Source organism: Chiloscyllium plagiosum, unplaced genomic scaffold (assembly GCF_037043375.1).
Source record: "Chiloscyllium plagiosum isolate Xiang-an unplaced genomic scaffold, Cpla_swu_hap1 HiC_scaffold_2, whole genome shotgun sequence".
Classification (NCBI taxonomy): domain Eukaryota; kingdom Metazoa; phylum Chordata; class Chondrichthyes; order Orectolobiformes; family Hemiscylliidae; genus Chiloscyllium; species Chiloscyllium plagiosum.
The window spans coordinates 114,525,459-114,544,793 of NW_028270140.1; the positions used below are offsets into that span (position 1 = coordinate 114,525,459).

The window sequence follows — 19,335 nt, forward strand, 5'->3', positions numbered from 1 at the left end:
TACTCACTCCCAATTGAAGGTGTAACTCCTGAGGGCAGTTGTAACACAGATTAGGTACAGCTGCGCATAGTGTCAATGCACCTTCTCTCAAACTGGAAGTCGAGATGTTTTGATTAGCATGTTTAAAGTAGTGTGTTCATGCACATCTCTTCTTACTGCAGTTGCTTTTTGACATTTCCTTGACATCAGCAGTAGTAGGGAAAATTCTAAATCTATTAAAGATCTAATAACCAGACACTTGCAAAGCAGTGAACTTGAGCAGAGTCAACATTGAATTGTGAAAGAAAAATCAGGTTCGGAAGATGCTGAATTAGAGTGGCATGGTGGGTGAGTGGGTAGCACTGCCTCAGCGCCAGGGGGTCAGGTTTTGTTCCACCCTCGGGCGACAGTGCAAACTTCACACATTCTCCCATGTCTGCATGGGTTTCCTCTGGGTTATCCAGTATCCTTCCACAGTCTAAAAATGTGCAAAATAGATGTATAGGCAATGCTAAATTGCCCAGAGTGATAGGGGATGTGCAGGCTAAGTGGATTAGCCATGGCAAATGCAGGGTTACAGGGATAGGGTATGGTGGGGGTCTGGGTGAGATCCTCTTCAGAGGGTCAGTGTGGACTCAATGGGCTGAATGGCTGCTTCCACACTGTAGTGATTCTGTAATTCAGTAGAATGTGTAAAAGGGGAAAACCCAATGAATGTGGCTTTTTTGGGTTTGCAGAAGGCTATTTCAGGTCCCACATGTGGTTAGTAAACACATTAGGAAGACATACTAGAATGGATTAAGAATTTGTTCATGGGCACAAGAGCAAGTTGGAATAAATAGTTTTTGTTTCAATTTGGTAGGTTGCGACTCGCACATTACCTCAAGGATCAGTGCTTGGGTGGCAGCTACTCGCAATCTTTTACCAAAGATGTGTGTGTGAGGATGAAATGTATTTCAAGGATTCTCCTGCGAAAACTAGTTACAAATGAGAGTTGAGGACAGTGCAAGGAGGCCTTAAGATTTAGACAAACTAAGACAGTGGGAAAGAGCACAGCAGACAGAAGAAAAATGTTGAACAAAGGTAAAGTTATCTACTGTGACAAGAAAAGCAGAAATGCAGGGTGTTTGCAAAATGGTGTGGTTCAGAAATGTTCATTGACAGAGACTTGCCCTTGCACATTAGTTTTTAGTGAGCCATGAGCAAGTGCAGCAAGAAATTAGGAAGGTAAATAGTATGTTGGCTTTTATTGCAAGATAATTTGAACTCTGGAATTATGATGTCATGCAGCAGTAGTACAGACTATTATGTACAGTTTTGGTCTCCTAATCTAAGGAATGGTATACCTGTCATTTAGAGTGCAGTGAAAGTTCACCAGACTGATTGACGGGGTGGTGCGATTTTCCTGTAAAATGAGAATGAAGAGACTGAGCTTGTATTCTCTTGAGCTTAGAAGAATGAGGGTGATCTCATTCAGGATTAACAGGGTAGGGCAGTACTGATGTTTTCCCTGGCTGGAGATTCTATAACTAGTAGGGACACTCTCAGAATAAAGGATTTTCCATTTGGGGACGACAGATGAACAATTTCTCCCTTTTCAGAGGACGGTAAGTATTTGACTTTTATTCCAGAAGGCTGTGGAAAGTCATTCAATAGGCTCACAACTGATCAATACCTTTCTAGATTTTGAAGATGTCAAGGGTAATGGGATAGAACAGCCTTGCTTTGTGTTCTAGTTGAATAGTGGAGCAGGCTCAAGGAACCAAATGGCTTCATCCTCCTGTTCCATGAGATGCAAGAGTTAAGCTCTGATTCCATAGCATAAAGTTAACTCTGCTGTTTGAAGGATATATAGAGGTGTCTGAGCAGAATTCAGCAGGGATGTAGAGTACTACAAAGGTTTGTCTACAGCTCTTGGCAGAATAGGGTGATCACATTTGGGATATGGGTGGCTTTTACAAAGGAAAGATGTCTATTCGGGATGAGAAACCACTAGATAGGCCAGTGTTTATTGCCCATTCTAATTGCCCTGTTGCCTTGCTAGGATGATGATGTCACTGAGCTAGTTGCTTCAGTGACATAGGCTAATGTTATGTGGAGGTGGGTTCCAATCCCAACACAGCAGCTGGTGGAGTTAATAAACAATTAACAAAATCTGGAATTGACCATTAATGTAAGTTAATGTGACCATGAAACTAACATTTTTGTAAACATTTGTCTAGTTCACTGGTATCCTTTCTTAGGAAAGGAAACCTACTATCCTCATCTGGTCTGGCTGATCGACAACAATATGCTGACCCTTAACTGCTCTCAAGTAGCTTCATCTTGCAAGCTACTCTGTTCAAGGGCAACTTGGGATGGGCAAAAAACAAGCTAGCCTTGCCAATGTTCCCAAATCCAATCAATGATTATTTTAAAAATTGATTTCCTTTAATGTACAGTCAAACCTGTACATTAATAAGGAGTCCTTGATCACAGTGATATTTTCAGCATGCACTTTTCCAACAATTCCAGTAAAGTACTGAAGTGATTTGAAACATTGGCATCTGCTTGTTACTTGGTTCTGAATCGTTCTTATTGGTCGCATCTCAAAGTCCTCATTCTAGTTCTATTAACTCATCAATCTGATATCTTTTTGACCCGATAAAGTGTTTTTTTGTTTTGCAGATTCACACATTTATTTATTACTGATCTTGCATAATGCTGATTTTCTTGCTGAAGTGGAGGACTTCAGGTTTCTGCCCTTGGTGCTTAACTTTTATCAAGTCTATGATCTATTCTGTAGACTTTTCTATCAGCTATTTTTAGATTTGTCTATCAATCTGAATAATACTACTCAATGTCTTCAAGGCACTTGATCCTGTTCCTACAGTAAAGTTTATTTTGGCAGATCAATTTTTGAAATGGTCATGATCCGGCTCAATTAAATTCTTGCCTTTTAATTTTCTAACTTTTCCTGTTTGTCCCTGAGTCTTATTAGTTTATTCTGCCAATCCAATATCGACCTGAGAACCTGCTTTTTCTTGGAGCGATGTGATTTTTTTGGGTCTTCCAGCTGACCAATGTAAAACCTTGGTCATGTGGTTTAGAAAATTGGAAAAGTTAATTTTTGTCCATCCCTGAAATGTACCCATTGCTGTAACAAACAAAGAATTTAATCCACTTTTATTTAAAAAAAATTCTAATATGTATTAATGTCACAATCATTTTTTTTAAAGCATTTCCTTTTCACTGGTTTGAATAATTGTGCAAAAGTGCTCTGAGAACCCACGATATGCACTACAGATTCGAGTTAAGGTAACAAACGGGTCAAGGGTACTTGGGTCGAAAGAGATGTTTGCTAGTCCTGGGACCACAATTCCAGCTGATGGTTTAGATTCTGGATTTGGAAGTATAATTTATTATTTTGTAAGTGGCATCAAAATCGTCGATGGACTACACTTTCCATTGAGCAACAATATGATGCAACGCGTTAAATGTATAGAATGAGCATGTAATTGGCAAATTGATTTTGGTTTCAAAGTATGGAGATATTGCATCCCTTGAAAGGAATAGGGAGTCTTAAAAATCACATGAGGTAGGGAAACAGTTATCTATGGTATAGTTGCACATCACTAAGGACACAGATTAGTCAGACTATTTAAAGAAACAAACAAAAAAAAGACTTGGTTTGTTTCTAGAGGGGCAGAATTTAAAAGCAGAAAAGCATTGAGGCTTGATTTAGATTATAATTGGTAAATGCTATGAATACTTCTCAATACTTGATATCCTTCTTATGATATGGAAATGCTGGTACAAAACAGATTGATAAACCATGATATCACAACACAACACATACCCATGAATAAAGGCTTAGTAGGATGGAGGTCTAAATCTTAAACCTGCACTCATCCCTGTAACATCTGGACAAGAAGGGCACCTATGTCAGTCTCCTGCTCATTGACTGACTACAGCTCTGCCTTTAACACCATTATCCCCTCCAGACTGATCTCAAAACTCCATGACCTTGGTCTTGGCTCTGCCCTCTGCAACTAGGTCCTTTGCTTTCCGACCCACAGAGTGGAAATCAGTGAAGATACGTAACTGCACCTACTCCATAATAACTCTCAATACTGGAGCCCCCACCCCCAAGGCTGCATCTTCAGCCCCCTACTATACTCCCTGTACACCCACGACTGTGTTGCCAAATTTCAAACAGAATTTTGGAATTCTACGAGTTTGTTGATGACACCACCTGCGTAGGATGGATATCAAACAACAACGAGTCAAAATACAGAAGGGAGATAGAGGACTAGGTGACATGGTGCAATGATAACAATCTTTCTCTCAATGTCAGTAGAACTAAAGAACTGATCATTGTTTTCCGAAGGGAGTAGAAGGCACCCCCATTTATATCAACAGAGCTGAGGTTGACCGGGTGGATAACGCCAAGTTCCTAAAAGTGACAATAACCGACATCTATCCTGGACTTCCTAGGTAGCTGCGACAGCCAAGAAGGCACAACAACACCTCTCCTTCCTCAGGCAGCTCAGAAAATTTGGCATGTCCGTAAGGACCCTCGCCAACTCCTACAGATGCACCACTGAAAGCTTATTGTCTGGGTGCAATGCGGCCTGATATGGTAACTGCTCTGTCTAGGACCATGAGAAACTACAGAAGTTGGTGTGTACAACCCAGACCATCACGGAAGCCAACCTTCCATCCATGGGCTCCATTTACACTGCTTGCTGCCGCAGAAAGGCTGCCAACATCAAAGACCTGTTGCACCCTGGTAACCATCTCATACAACCTCTTCAGGCAGAAGATACAGAAGCCTGAACACATGCACCAGCAGATTCAGGAAGAACTTCTTCATGGTCATTATTAGACTGACAAATGGATTATATAGCTTCAAATAATGCTGATCTTGTTAACGATGATCTCACCTAGTTCACGCCCTATGCAATGTAACCTGTGTTGATGCCTGTTTGAGTCCAGCAACCGCCAGCTACTTTCTGGCTCCGGCTGTAGCTGCTGGTCTATACATAGAGAACAGTCCATTCTTAACATTAATTAAGTAATTAATGTTAAGAATGGCCTCACAGCACCAGAGACCCGGGTTCAATTCCTGACTCAGGCGACTGACTGTGTGGAGTTTGCACGTTCTCCCCGTGTCTGCGTAGGTTTCCTCCGGGTGCTCCGGTTTCCTCCCACAGTCCAAAGATGTGCAGGTCAGGTGAATTGGCCATGCTAAATTGCCCGTAGTGTTAGGTAAGGGGTAAATGTAGGGGTACGGGTGGGTTGCGGGTCAGTGTGGACTTGTTGGGCCGAAGGGCCTGTTTCCACACTGTAAGTAATCTAATCTAATTTGTAAAGTTACAAAAATTATGTACCTATTTCTTATGTTCTCTTACAAACTAAAGGTTATATATTTTCTCTCATACTGAATTAAAAAAACTATTTATACACCCATTCCAGTCCTCTGACACTCCCTGAATAGTCACAGAATATAAAAGATAATACCTATTCTGGATAACTGTTTTGCTGCTCCTGAGACCTGATTTTGGTCACACGCTGGTCTCACTCTCCACGTCTCTGACGTTGAGTCTGATTTTTGAGAGTTGGTCTCCAGAGTTATCACTTCCTGGATGCCTCTAAGTCATATTTGATCCTCTTTCCTTATTTTTCTCAAGTCATGATGTCTTTTACTGGCTCAGGTTCACCTGTTAATGCATGTCTTTACTTTTTATTGGCTCCAGACCAAGGAGCTGGGTAGCATTACCTCATTACCTCATTGCCCATTCCTGAAGAAGGGCTTATGCCCGAAACGTCGCTTCTCCTGTTCCCTGGATGCTGCCTGACCTGCTGCGCTTTTCCAGCAACACATTTCCAGCTCTGATCTCCAGCATCTGCAGACCTCACTTTCTCCTCATTGCCCCTTGTCCAAGCAAGGCTTCTGCATTACCTCATCTTTCTTTCTTTTTCTGAAAAATATAGTTGATACCAAGCAGTACCTGGGCTCTGGTCATTCTCAGTTCACAAGCTGTTTCTCCCTGGGTGTCAGCAGTTTTTTATATATTGAGTATCCCTAAGCCCTGTCAGCTCACAGTACCCCTGTGTCTCTGCAGCCTCATAATGAACATCACATTTTCAGGAGCATGTCTCTAACTGGTACACCATCTCTCTCTCTATGCAGCAATCAGGCTAACATCTACCCCTCTTGATCCAAATATACTTCCCTTAGGATCTCTCTCTGTGGACCACTCACAGGATTGTCAGTGTTCCCCAGTGGGTGTATCACATCCTACAGTGTAATAATGTGTATGTGAGTTAGCTCGCTGAGCTGGAAGGTTTGTTTTCAGACATTTCATCACCATGACTAGGTAACAGTGAGAGTATCCAGTGAAGTGCTGGTGGTATGTCCTGCCTCTCTCTCTCTCTAGGTTTTGGTTTCTTAAGGCAGGTGATGCCATTTCCATTTTTTTTTCAAGGGAAGGTAGATGGGGTCTAAATTGATGTGTTTATTGGAGTTCTGGTTAGAATGCCATGCCTGTAGGAATTCTTGTGCATGTCTTCGTTTTGCTTGTCTCACCTTAAATAGAGAGGTGGGGCATACCACCAGCACTTCACTGGAGACTCTTGCTAATGATGTTACCTTGTCATGGTGACGAAACATCTGAAAACAGACCTTCCAGCTCAGTGCGCTAACTGACATTCATATCATCAACCTGCGCTACAAATCTTCTCATAATTGCTAGTGTAATATTGTTATAATAGAACATGTATAAAAATGTACATGGATAATATATAAAAAGTATATATGAAAAACGTGTACATATCTGCAGTTAGTTTCCCTAACATTCCTTCTGTTTCATTATAAGCTCTACTTCCAATCTTCATGTAACTTCATTTTAAACATTGGTTCCCCAATTCCAAAACCTAATCCATAATCTGGGATCCTGCAATAACTCCTTTTTGTTTTATCTGCATGAGTTCTAATTATTTTAATGCATTTAGTCCATTGGTGGGTTATCTCTTTTGCCTCTTCCACTATACATGTCCAATCTGCTGTCCGGTATGGAAGGGTGATAGTTCAGTTGAGACATACCTCCGTACCTTTTGGTCTGTATCGGTATGTTGCACTGTGAGGTTTTCTTTTACCACCTTCCTGGTTACTGGCTGAGGCAGAACTTGCTCACTAATAATCACATCAGATGTTATGTTGTTAATGGCTACATAGTGTCCTTCCCAGAGGGCATTATCTCCATCCTTTGGTTGAATTCATACCTGTCGCGGCTGTAATATGTTTGCCGTACAAGGGCATATTGTAGAAAAGATGACTGGTTAGTTGTTAACAGGCAGAGTGGATAATGAATTGTTTTCATAGGTACAGACTGTGGTTTCAGTACGTCTCTGCCTTGGAATCTCTTCAGGACCGGCCCAGTGACTTCCCCTCTCCAACTCCCTGCACACCCGATGGCATATCAACTTACCCCTTTCTCAGCATTATCCATTAGATTCGATTACTTACAGTGTGGAAACAGGTCCTACGGCCCAACAAGTCCACACCGACCCGCCGAAGCGCAACCCACCCAGACCCATTCCCCTAAATTTACCCCTTCACTTAACACTATGGGCAATTTAGCCTGGCCAATTCACCTAACCTGCACCTTTTTGGATTGTGGGAGGAAACCGGAGCACCCGGAGGAAACCCACACAAACACGGGGAGAATGTGCAAACTCCACACACAGTCGCCTGAGGCGGGAATTGAAGCCGGGTCTCTGGCGCTGTGAGGCAGCAGTGCTAACCACTGTGCCACCGTGCCGCATAATGAATTGCTTAAGGATATCAAAGTACTCACATGCTATTTGTCCACATTATGGATTCTTTTTAAAGGGTAGGTTAGATTGTTCCCATGGCAGGAAATATGAAGCATTGCCCCAACATAGTATTTCCCTTTATCCTTGTCACCGGTACCTAACAACCTATTAAGGTCAAACTACTGAGGTGATGTAGAGGTTGCTCTTCTCCAATCCATTTTGCTAACTGTTCATCCAAAACATAATCTGGAACTGGGTGTGCATGAAACTCTAAAAAGTTATTATCAATCACATATATATATTATACCAGCTGGGTGTTAACAATAGCACGCACTCAGTCTTGTGGGCAGCCTCAGAAGTATTGACCATATGATCAATGATCAAATTTGTTGTATCCTGTAGAGGCTTCAGAAAATTTGCTGTGTCCATGGTTTCTTGTGATTCATCCCATCCTATTTGATTGGTCCATATCCAATCTAAGTAACCTCCAATAATGACTTGTATTTTCTGCTGGAGGGATTGTATCTGACTTTCTAATTCTATGTCCACGGTGTTGACAGTTGCTACTCCTGATGCATATCCTGCCCCTGCTAACTCCAACGGTCCTCTTTTCTTCATACCTGTTTAGGACTTTAGCTCATTCCTGCTCAACTGTTCTTCGAGGAGGTGGACCAATACTCATTTTGTGGTGGATGGACACCATTCTGGAGTGGTCATTTCAGTTAAATTGAAAACTACCTGCGCGTGCCGATATCTTGGTACCAAAGTGACAGATTCTCCTGTGTCTTCTAGCACCAAACCTACACCTTTTTGTTTTGTACTGAGATTCGACACACCTAGGCTCTGGTGTGGTACTAATCACAGCTGAGGGTGGGGGGTGGGGGCGGCTGGGTAGTGGTGATAGGCTTCCTACGGGTCCTAAAAGTTATGAAGGGCCCCGCACCCAAATTAAAAACCTCTATCTGCATCTCTGAGTGGCCTATGCTCTCAACTCCCTTCCGGTGCTATATCATCCTTTGTATAAACTGATGATGATCCCACCAATTTCACTGAATAGCCACCCCAGTCAATATATCTCTTGTATGCATCACTACCCCAGTCTATGTTCACATGGGCACAGTCCAAGTGAACTATAATTTTATCTCGACTGTTATTTTCCGATTGGTTGCTAAATGAATTGACCCATCAATTGGCTAGTGATTTGCCCTTCTGGGATTGGTGCCACTGTCACCTCCAGAAATGTTACATGAAAATTGCACCCCTGTTCCTTCTAGTATACACAATGTCTTTCCCATGCATTCCAACCCACGTGCTCCCATTTGGTATAAATTGAAGTCCTCTTTGATGTCCTTTTGTTAGTCTGTGTTATCTTGTGCTGCAGAGCGAGTTATTCTTGGTCACAAGATAGTCTTCCAGCGTTGATGCTGTTCAAGGTCTGTTCGCCCATTGTGCTAGTTCTAAAGCCGGTTCTACCATAGTCCAAAACATGTTCAATCCAATAGCAACAAAATGCACTACTCCCCTCATTCTAGGCTGGATCTGCAACATACAAGTGCAGCTTGAGCTCTTATTTATAGTCTTATTCCCAATTTTACTTTTAAGTCCAGGTTTTGCATAAGCTGAGCCAAATCATCTGTCCCCTGTTTCCAGTTTGTTTCAGATTCTAATCATCTAACCCATCTTGAATTCTGAACATTTCTTCTCTTGTTGTTTTTGTTGGTTACCCTCTGTACATGGATGGCCAATATCAGGTTGTCTTTCAGTTATCTCCTCTGATATCAGCGTCTGGTCCTGCTCTTGATTCCCTTTAACTTGGGAATGCAGCATCATTAGCATTGAATATCACATGCCATTGGTGGTTGCTTTGTTTCTCTCCTACTAACTTTAACTAATTAATGCGATACCAACCATTCTTATCTGCTGCTGTCAATACCTTGTATACAGATGGCCTAGCTCTATCTACTGTCTCATAGGGACCTGCGAACTTTGGACTGAAGAATGAGTTGGGCTGATGTATTCTGATCATTACTCTTTGTTCAGGACTCAACTCTATTGGACTAGCTTTTGTGTCAAAATAAGCTTTGCTGTTTCTTTTTTCCTGTTGATGAGCTGCTTTATCATTTGCCTCCTTTACTGTTTCCACCAGCTGTTGAACTCATTTTTCCGATATAGTGCTGTCTATCTCGGGTTCAGACAAATCCAAATCTACCAACCCATCCATTCTTCTCGTGTCCCTTCCTGTCAAAAACTTATAAGGGGTGTAGCCTGTGGATGAAGCAATGGTATTCATTATCAGCAGCACACAGGGTAGAACAACCTGCCAGGTTATCTTGTGCTGCTGCATCATTTTGTCTGTCATGTTTCTCAATGTCAGATTCATCCTTTCCACATTCCATGAGACTGTGGTCCATAAGGTATCTGGAATCTCTGTCTGATTCCAAAAAGAGTCATTACTTGGGCCATAAGATGTGTTCCCTGGCCTAATAGTATGATCCGGGGTATACGCAGATGAGTAAATACCCATAGGCTAAATAGGCAAAGTCTTTTCTCTGGGGTGGGGGGAGTCCAGGACTAGAGGATATGGGTTTGGGGTGAGAGGGGAAAGATATAAAAGAGACCTAAGGGGCAACTTTTTCACACACACGGTGGTGCAGGTATAGAATGAGCTGCCAGAGGAAGTGGTGGAGGCTGGTACAATTGCAACATTTAAGAGGCATTTGGATGGGTATATGAATAGGAAGGGTTTGGAGGGACATGGGCCGGGTGCTGGCAGGTGGGACTAGATTGGGTTGGGATATCTGGTCGGCATGGACGGGTTGGACTGAAGGGCCTGTTTCTATGCTGTACATCTCTATGACTTTATGATTCTATGAGTAACTTTTTTAGAGTCACATTATAGTTTTCCTGTCCGCTCTAATCCTCCATGTATATCCTGCACCCAGTTTTCTTTCTTTCTCCTTCCTGCACTGAGGAGGAACCATGCACAAACATTTTGAAGTGGAGCTTCTCCTTTACTTTTCCCTTTGTCTCCCTGTTTTTGAGCCCCATCTTACCCCCTCCCATTTGTTTTGATACAAATGGGCCCTTGGAATCATTTGCTATTGTCAATTGACATTCATGTTTTTTTTCTCCCTGATATACTAAGTTGTCTGCTAACAGGGTGGTGGCTTTTACAGTGACATCCCTTCCCTGTAGCAACACTGTCCGTCTAGTGGTTCTATTTCAACTAACTGAGACATCTTTCATCCTTCTGTCTAATAGTAGCTATACACAGGTATGTTCTGTGAATATTGTAAGTGGATTCAACCGCACTCTGTAGGTAAAATGTTGCACTGCCCAGAAGCAAGCCAGCAGATGTTTTTCATACACTGTGTACCCTTCTCTACCGGTGAGAGTATGTGCCAGGCATATGCTACTCATCTTAATTTGCATGTGTATTCATGTATTATTTAATTTGTGTATTTAAGGTGTGTGTTCATGTTTATTTTGTTTTTTGCCCAATAAAACTCAGCTAAATATCTCCTTCAGTTCTCCCAAAGTCTGGGCTGGGTATGTCGGCATTGTCATTTCCAATGCCTAGGACAATCCTCCAGCTTTATCCCTGTCCTTTTGCAAACAACTGAGTGGCTTGCTCGACCATTTCCGAGGGCATTGAAGCGTCTACCAAACTTCTCATGTAAGAGCCACATGTAGGTCATATCAGGTTCGGACGATAGATTTCCTTTCAAGATTGGTAAACTCAGCAGGGTCTGACAGCATTTGACTGACAGAAACCGTAAATCTTTTGAGTTCAGTATGTCTTCGGATTCTGCCCGATTTATTGAGTTTCTCCAGCATTTTTATGTTTTTGTGACAGTGGTTTCATGATTCTCATTAAGCCTATAGTTGTAGGATTGAACTCATGTCCCATGAGCATTATCCTGGACCTCTCATTACCCTTCTGGTGACGCTACCACCATGGTACTGCCATCTCTAATACTTAGCAAATCAAATATTTTTGAGTTAATGTTCCAGTCCCCTCCGTTACCATGCTTGTGTATGTTCTGTCAGCAAAGTAATGAAGGCCTATGTAATATGGAAACAGATGTTCTCTGGTATTGGAGGTCTGTCATCTCAGTCCAGGACATTGCTGTAGGACATCCTCAGGGTAGTGTTTTTGGCTCATCCATCTCTGCTTCATCAATGACCTTTTCTCCATCAGAGGGTCAGAGATGGGAATGTTTTTTAATTGTGTTAGCACCATTCACCATCCTTCAGCGACTGAAGCAGTCCTTACCCAGACACCGTTAGGTAATGTTCAAGCTTTCCCTGACAAGTGGAAAGTAGCATTTATCCTGCACAAGTGCCAAGCAATGACCATTTCCAACAAAGATTCTGACCATTTCCCCTTTATACTCCATCACATTACCATAATCAAGAACCTGAAGGTTACTATGAAACAGAAATGTGATCAGCCATATGATTATTGTGGCAACATGAGCAGGTCACATGTTGGGAATTCTTTGGTGAGTATATTGCCTCTTAGATCTCCAAATCCTGTCTGTCTTGATAACTTAGGAGTACGATAGGATACTCTGTATTTCCTTGGATGAGTGCAACACTTTTAAAAGCTTGACAGTAGAATGTAGCTGACTTAATGGGTGTCCTGTCTACACCTCATACATTTTACTTTCACCAATACATGTGACTATGTGTAGCAAATAGCCAAGTTGTCATTGTCTGCACCTTCTAAACCTGTGACCGCTACCTCATAGAAGAAAGGCAACAGATGTGTGGAAACACTGCACCTGCAGATTCTCCATTTAATACAGACTCTGACAGTTTTATTGCTTTTCCTTTAATGTCTCTGGATCAAAAACCTTAAGAATTGCATTCCTATCAGTACTCTAGGTGTACCTACATCAAATGGCCTGCTGTGGTTCAAACAGGTGGCTCTTGACCACCTTTTGTTAAAGGCAATTAAAATAGGCAGCAGATACTTGCTTTGTCAGTGATGTTCACATCGCAGGATGAGTTAATGAAAGAAAGAACATCATGGAGTATAAATGCTGGCATTAGAAAGGTTGAACTAAATGGCCTGATTATGACCATGAGAATCTGTAAAACTACTGATAATTACTTAGTTGCACTGGTGGTGGATGTAACTACAAGTTGCATATACTGTCTAGTTTCTTCATTTTAAGCTTTATCAAATTTTATTTCTCCTGGCTCTGACTTAATGCATTGTTTTTAAATATCTCAAAACAGTGAAAAATGAAGACCCTCTGATGTCTCTGGCTGAATACTTGCGTTCCGTTCTACATCTTTGTGGAACAAAGACCATGTGTCACGAAGGAGGTTGTGGCTGCTGTGTTGTTGTACTTGAATATGACAACCCCACGAAACCAGAGAAAAGAATCATCAAGTCAATGAATTCAGTAAGCCGATGACTGCTACATTTGTTATTCACCTTATCTGTTTTGATGACAAAATTGTCTTTTTCAAAATACATTTATTCATACATATGTATATGTATTCTTTCAGTTCTATGGACCTTCATTATGCCTACCCACACAAAGAACAATTTGTCAGTGCAGAAACCCAGTGTCTTTCAATGTCTCAAATATTGATTCACCCATTTTCAGTGATGCAGATAAACATTTTTTTGAGGTCATTTTAGTCTGCCTTGTTGTAAACTTTATACAACAGAATTGTTGTAGTGGCAAGAAATATATATATATTTAGCCTGATGCAATTAATGCAAAAGATCTGTAGTCAGAAGGCTCATCAGTCCATTGGGTCTGCACTGATGTAAAACAAAACTGTCTGTACTAATTCCATTTCCCAGTGGTCTTTGAAGAGGAAGAATAGCTTTGTAAAACAATATAAGGAACTAGGAATAACTAATGTTCTGAATAACTGGGTTTGAATGTGTTCATAACCAATGAGATCATAAGACATAGGACCATATGCCATTCAACCATAGAGTCTGCTCCGCCATTCAATGCAATTATGACTGATGTGATCATCTTTAACTCCTCTTTCCTGTCCTTTTCCTGTAACCCTTGATTTCATTACTGATTAAAATTCTGCCTGTCTCAGCATTTACAGCTCTCTGGCTTGGCATCCACTGTACTCTGGGGTATTGAATTGCACAGATTCACAACAAGGTAGAGGCGATACTTCCTTGCATGGTGCACACTAGACTGAGAAGTCATTGTTTTAGTATTGTTGGTGTGCCGACAATATCTGGATTGCAGCGGTTGTTCTGAAGATCAGCACAGATGGGCGATAAATGCTGGATTGGACAGTGACACTTGCATCCCACAAATGAACGAATGAATGTAAATGATAGCCAGGGTCGCATCCCTATTTGAAAACAATTATCTCTTGAAAACGATACATTAAGTTCACTTCAAGAACCAATCTGGTTCGGTTGAACTGAAATTTGCATTAATTATATGTGAGCAAGGAGCTCATAACTATTCATAATGAAGCCAGTATGTGAGCACCTGATCACAAGCATTCTCCTGCATCAGTTCCTGCTGTTTGTCTCTTTAATCATGATTGCTTAGCAGTGCTAACCTCGGTCGACCTTTAGAGTTTAGGAATACTCAGAGATTCTCCAATTATCTTTAATTTTATTTGGACATCTGAGCTCCAGAAGTGAGCTGAGGTTTGCATTATTTCTTGTATACCATTGCATTTGTAAAAACTGCCAAAGCACAATCGTCACATTCAAGAACCGTGTTTTTTATCACCATTCCACAAGTCAGTTTGAAAAAATTATTCAAATCTTAGTGTACTTCAGTATATTGCTGTATCATTTGGATTTTTTATATTGACTTGTAAATAGATTTGACCATTTGTTAACTTGTATAGATAGGAAGAACAGAATATCATCTTTGATTTGCTGCAGACAGCATTCTAGATTAATAATTAACCTAATTAAATTATTTTTAATTATTATGACTAATTATTAAATTTGGGCATTTTAGTGGAAAAAAACAAATAAAAGTCCAGATGTTTGTTTTGATTTCCAGCATCCACAGTATTTTGCTTTTATTCAAAAGACTGAGCAAAATATGGCTCCTCCTCTAAAAGTATTGAAATATGAAGCTGTTTTCAAGCTAAAAGTCATAATATATACTAACTTGTCAAATAACTGTAATGTAGCAAAGGAATTCAGTGGAAAAATGATGTGAGAATAGGAGGACGAGGAGGAATCCACTTTGTAGCAAATGTACATCAGAACAGGAACCTACAGCTGGCCTGATATTGAGAAGCACGCATTAAAATGGGTCCTCAAAATCATCAGAATCATCATCACTCTATACTCGCTTATGTGTGGTACAATTATTAAGTTTATAAGGCTTTCCTAAAACATCAGAAACTTTATTTTGCCAGAGGCCTGGAGAGAGAGCATTTCCATGTCTAAAGGCTCTATGTTTTAATTTGCCAGAATGTGGGTGAAGCTCAATCTTGAATTTAACAAAATAAATTCAGAGGTGTTAAAAATTAAGCTGGAAGGTGTACCTCACTCCCACCAGTAGAAAGATCTCCAGTAATGCTCTCTCTACAAAAGACAGTTCTCAAGCTAGATGTTACCAGGCAGATAAAGGAAAAAGGCAGAAATCGCAAGTTAAGAATAATTTTGGACAGATTCTGGGGCATTTAATATCCACTTTAAAAGACAATGTTATGTATACCTGTCAAATGTTTATGTGGTTGTGTTTTAAAACAGAAAAAGTATTAAATTCTGTAATTTGAAGTGTAATTTACCAACAATAACAGTATTTAATTAGTTAGGCTTTTATTCTTTTCATGATTGTAAACATCTTAACCCAAAAAATATCATTCGTTGGGAGTTCACATTTTAAAAAATTATCAAAATATACTAATATCCTAATCCTAAATAAAGCCCTAAGCCCAACAGAGATTTCAAATAGCTAGTTGATGTGAACATTTTATGGGACAAAACAGTTTTGCAACATTAGAGCAAAATTGCTCAGATACTACCAAGAGACTTCTGCTCAAATAACGGAGTTGTAATGGTTCACAATTAGAAAGTGACAAAAACAAATAGTATTCATTAAGTCACATCAGCAACATGGATGGGATGGAGATGAAGTTTGATTTGCCCTGCATCCAAGCTGTGGAATGCAAAGATGCAAACCCTGTGATGCAGGACTCTTCCCCCAGAACCTTCACTTTCCGCAACTGGAGTCTTGACTTCCTGGCCCACAGACTGTAATCTGTCAGGATATGTGTCAACACCTCCACCATAATAAACATTAACACCGGTGCCCACAAGGGCATTTAGCCAATTGGATACAAAACTGACTTAAGTTAGGAGACAGAGGAAGGTGATAGAGGGTTACTTTTCGGACTGGGGGCCTTTGACAGCAGTGTGCCGCAAGGATAAATGCTGGGTCCACTGATTATTTTGTCATTTATATAAATGCTTTGGGTACGAATATAGAAAATATGGTTAGTGAAGTTTGCAGGTGACACCAAAATAGATGGTGTAGTGGACAGTGAAGAAGATTATCTCAGAGTACAACAGGACCTTGGTCAGATGGGCCGTGGGGCTGAGGAGTGGCAGATGGAGTTTAATTTAGATAAATGTGAGATGCTGAATTTTGGTAAGGCAAACCAGGGCAAGAGATACACAGTTAATGGTCGGGCCCTGGGGAGTGCTGCTGAACAAGAGATCCAGGGATGCAGGTGTATAGTTCCTTGAAAGGGGAGTCACAGGTACAGGGTAGTGATGAAGGTGTTTGGCATGCTTACCTTCATTGGTCAGAACATTGAGTATAGGAGTTGGGCCGTCATGTTGTGGCTGTAAAGGACCTTGGTCAGATGGGCCGTGGGGCTGAGGAGTGGCAGATGGAGTTTAATTTAGATAAATGTGAGATGCTGAATTTTGGTAAGGCAAACCAGGGCAAGAGATACACAGTTAATGGTCGGGCCCTGGGGAGTGCTGCTGAACAAGAGATCCAGGGATGCAGGTGTATAGTTCCTTGAAAGGGGAGTCACAGGTACAGGGTAGTGATGAAGGTGTTTGGCATGCTTACCTTCATTGGTCAGAACATTGAGTATAGGAGTTGGGCCGTCATGTTGTGGCTGTAAAGGACATTGGTGATGCCATTTTTAGAATACTTTGTACAACTCTGGTTGTCCTTCTATAATAAGGATCCTGTTAAACTTGAGAGGGCGCAGAAAAGATTTACAAGGATGTTGCTGGGACTGGAGGTTTGAGTTATAAGGAGGGGCTGAATAGACTGGGGTTTTTTTCCCTGGCGCATCAGAGGCTGAGTGGTGACCTTACAGAAGTTCATAAAATCATGAGGGGAATGGATAGGTTGCACAGCCAATGTCTTTTTCCCAGGATGGCAGAGTCCAAAACTAGAAAGCATTGGTTTAAGGTGAGAGGGTAAAGATTTACAAAAAGACCTGAGGAGTAAATTTTTCACACACAGGGTGGTGTGTGTATGGAACAAGCTGCCAGAGGAAGTGATGGAGGCTGGTATAAGTACAGCATTTAAAAGGCATTTGGATAGACATATGAATAGGAAGGTTTAGAGGGATCTGGGCCAACTGCTGGTAAACTGGACTAAGTCAGATTGGGATATATGGTTGGCCGGACAAGTTGGACTGAAGGGTTTGTTCTGTGCTGTATAACTCTATGACTGTGTGAAAACACAGTTTAAATTAAGTTTCCTCTGGATTATCCCTTGGATTTATTGGTGAATATGCTCCATTTTATACTTCTGGTTTTTGTCTATTTTCACAAGTGAAACCAGTATTTCCACTTCTACTCCTATCAAACATATATTACCTTAAAATATCCATCAGTTCAGCCAATAACTTGATCATAGACTACTACCAAATATGAGAAATGATGAATAAATATAGGACATTACAATTGGTCAGTCAAACCTAACCTATTCAATGGTCCCATTCATTCTCATGATTAAACCTTTCAGTCATCCAATGTTACTTCAGGAAGTAATTCTATGCAGACAGAAGGAAACTAGAGAAAAAAGAACCAAGACACATTGAAATCTGGGACAAAGACACAACATTATGAGAAAGACTAATTTAAAGGTTGAGGGATCAATGAGTAGATTTACTAAACACATGAAGGTGGATTTAATGTCCGGTTGTGAACTGCAGAAACTATTAACACAAGAAATGAAGATTTAATATTCCTGATTCTTAGCTATCCAGGAAACATATGGAAGGACAATGAATCAATGACTGCATTGATCAAAGATCTTGGGATGGATTTTCATTTGTGAGAGAAAAACTGCCCTGAATGGTGTATGTCCTCAGTTAGGGAGAGTGGTCAAGGATAGAGATAGGATCCACTGCCCCTAGATGCACATCAGAAGTGACAACCGGGCTGCAGGAGTCAGTATAGTCAGGCCTACTTTGATTCTTTGTGACTTTGTTCCAGTTGTTTTGGTAAACATTGTCATCGAATCCCCACCCTTCACAACACATCATTCCTTCCTCTAATCCCTAGACATGTGCATGGTAACCAGTCCAACAGAAATGTGGCTAACTCTTAACTGCCCTCTAGACAATTAAGGAGAGGCAAAAAGTGCTGGCCTTGCCAGAAATGCCCACATCGCATGAATGAATTTTAAAATCCCTGTGACCCCATCCCTATCCTCAATAGTCTCTTATACTCTCAATGCCAATGCCTTATAAATGGTGGTCCTTTATAACCCTTTGCTAATTGTGAAAAAGCATGATTTCCCATCCATCCTTATTAGCCCTTATAGCCCCTGTGCCAACTTAGTGCTATCTCAAGTCAGCCTATGCCCCACCACCCTTTGCTCCACAGTCTCCATGCCAACTCACCTTGTGTTCTCTGTAGGTAGACTTCCAGAGCCTCCAAATCATTCATCTAGTACAGATTTCATTCTCAAAAGCTCCTTTGTGTAAAAGCCCATTCAATAGATTTAAGTCTCCTCAAGTACTGAATTCCTTATAAAACCATTTATATTCATAATTCCACATCAAATACTGCTAAGTACATTTTCAATTACATAAGTGACTTTATTGTGGTAAGTGTAGATTGTGGAAAGCAGCAATGTATTAATAATACCATAATGAAAGCACTTAGAATTAGTTCAATAAACATGTCCTGAAGCTGTTAGCAGTGCTTTCAATTTTTAAAGGACTAGCCATTTAATTAGCTTTGCAACTTGGTTGTTCTATAGACATAATCCATCCTTCAAGAGCATTGATAGAGATTCTGTAAAAGAATCCCAGCTCTTTAAAGAGATTTTCAAAGACTCCCAACTCACCCATTACAGGATAAGGCCCTGGCTCCATTGAGTTCAAATCCTGCCATGACAGATGAAATTTGAATCCAGTAAACATCTGGAATTGACAGTCTAATTGATGGCCATAAAACCCATGTTGATTTTTTAAAAAAACACCCAGTTTACTCATGTCCTTAAGGAAAGGAAATCTGCGGTTCTTACCTGGTCTGGCCTACATGTGACTCCAGACCCACAGCAATGTGGTTTACCGTTACTGCCCTTTTGGCCTTTAGTGAGG

At 40.9% G+C, this 19,335-nt stretch overlaps 1 protein-coding gene across 4 annotated transcripts in view; it reads left to right on the forward strand.

Moving 5' to 3' along the window:
* LOC122559054 (uncharacterized) overlaps positions 1–19,335 on the forward strand; it is a 174,684-nt gene that overhangs the window by 23,814 nt on the left and 131,535 nt on the right. For all 4 annotated transcript variants that reach the window (XM_043708275.2, XM_043708265.2, XM_087999781.1 and 1 more), the window contains one exon: positions 13,027–13,196. In XM_043708275.2, coding sequence (XP_043564210.2) covers positions 13,027–13,196 — 170 coding nt within the window. The remainder of the gene's footprint in view (positions 1–13,026; positions 13,197–19,335) is intronic.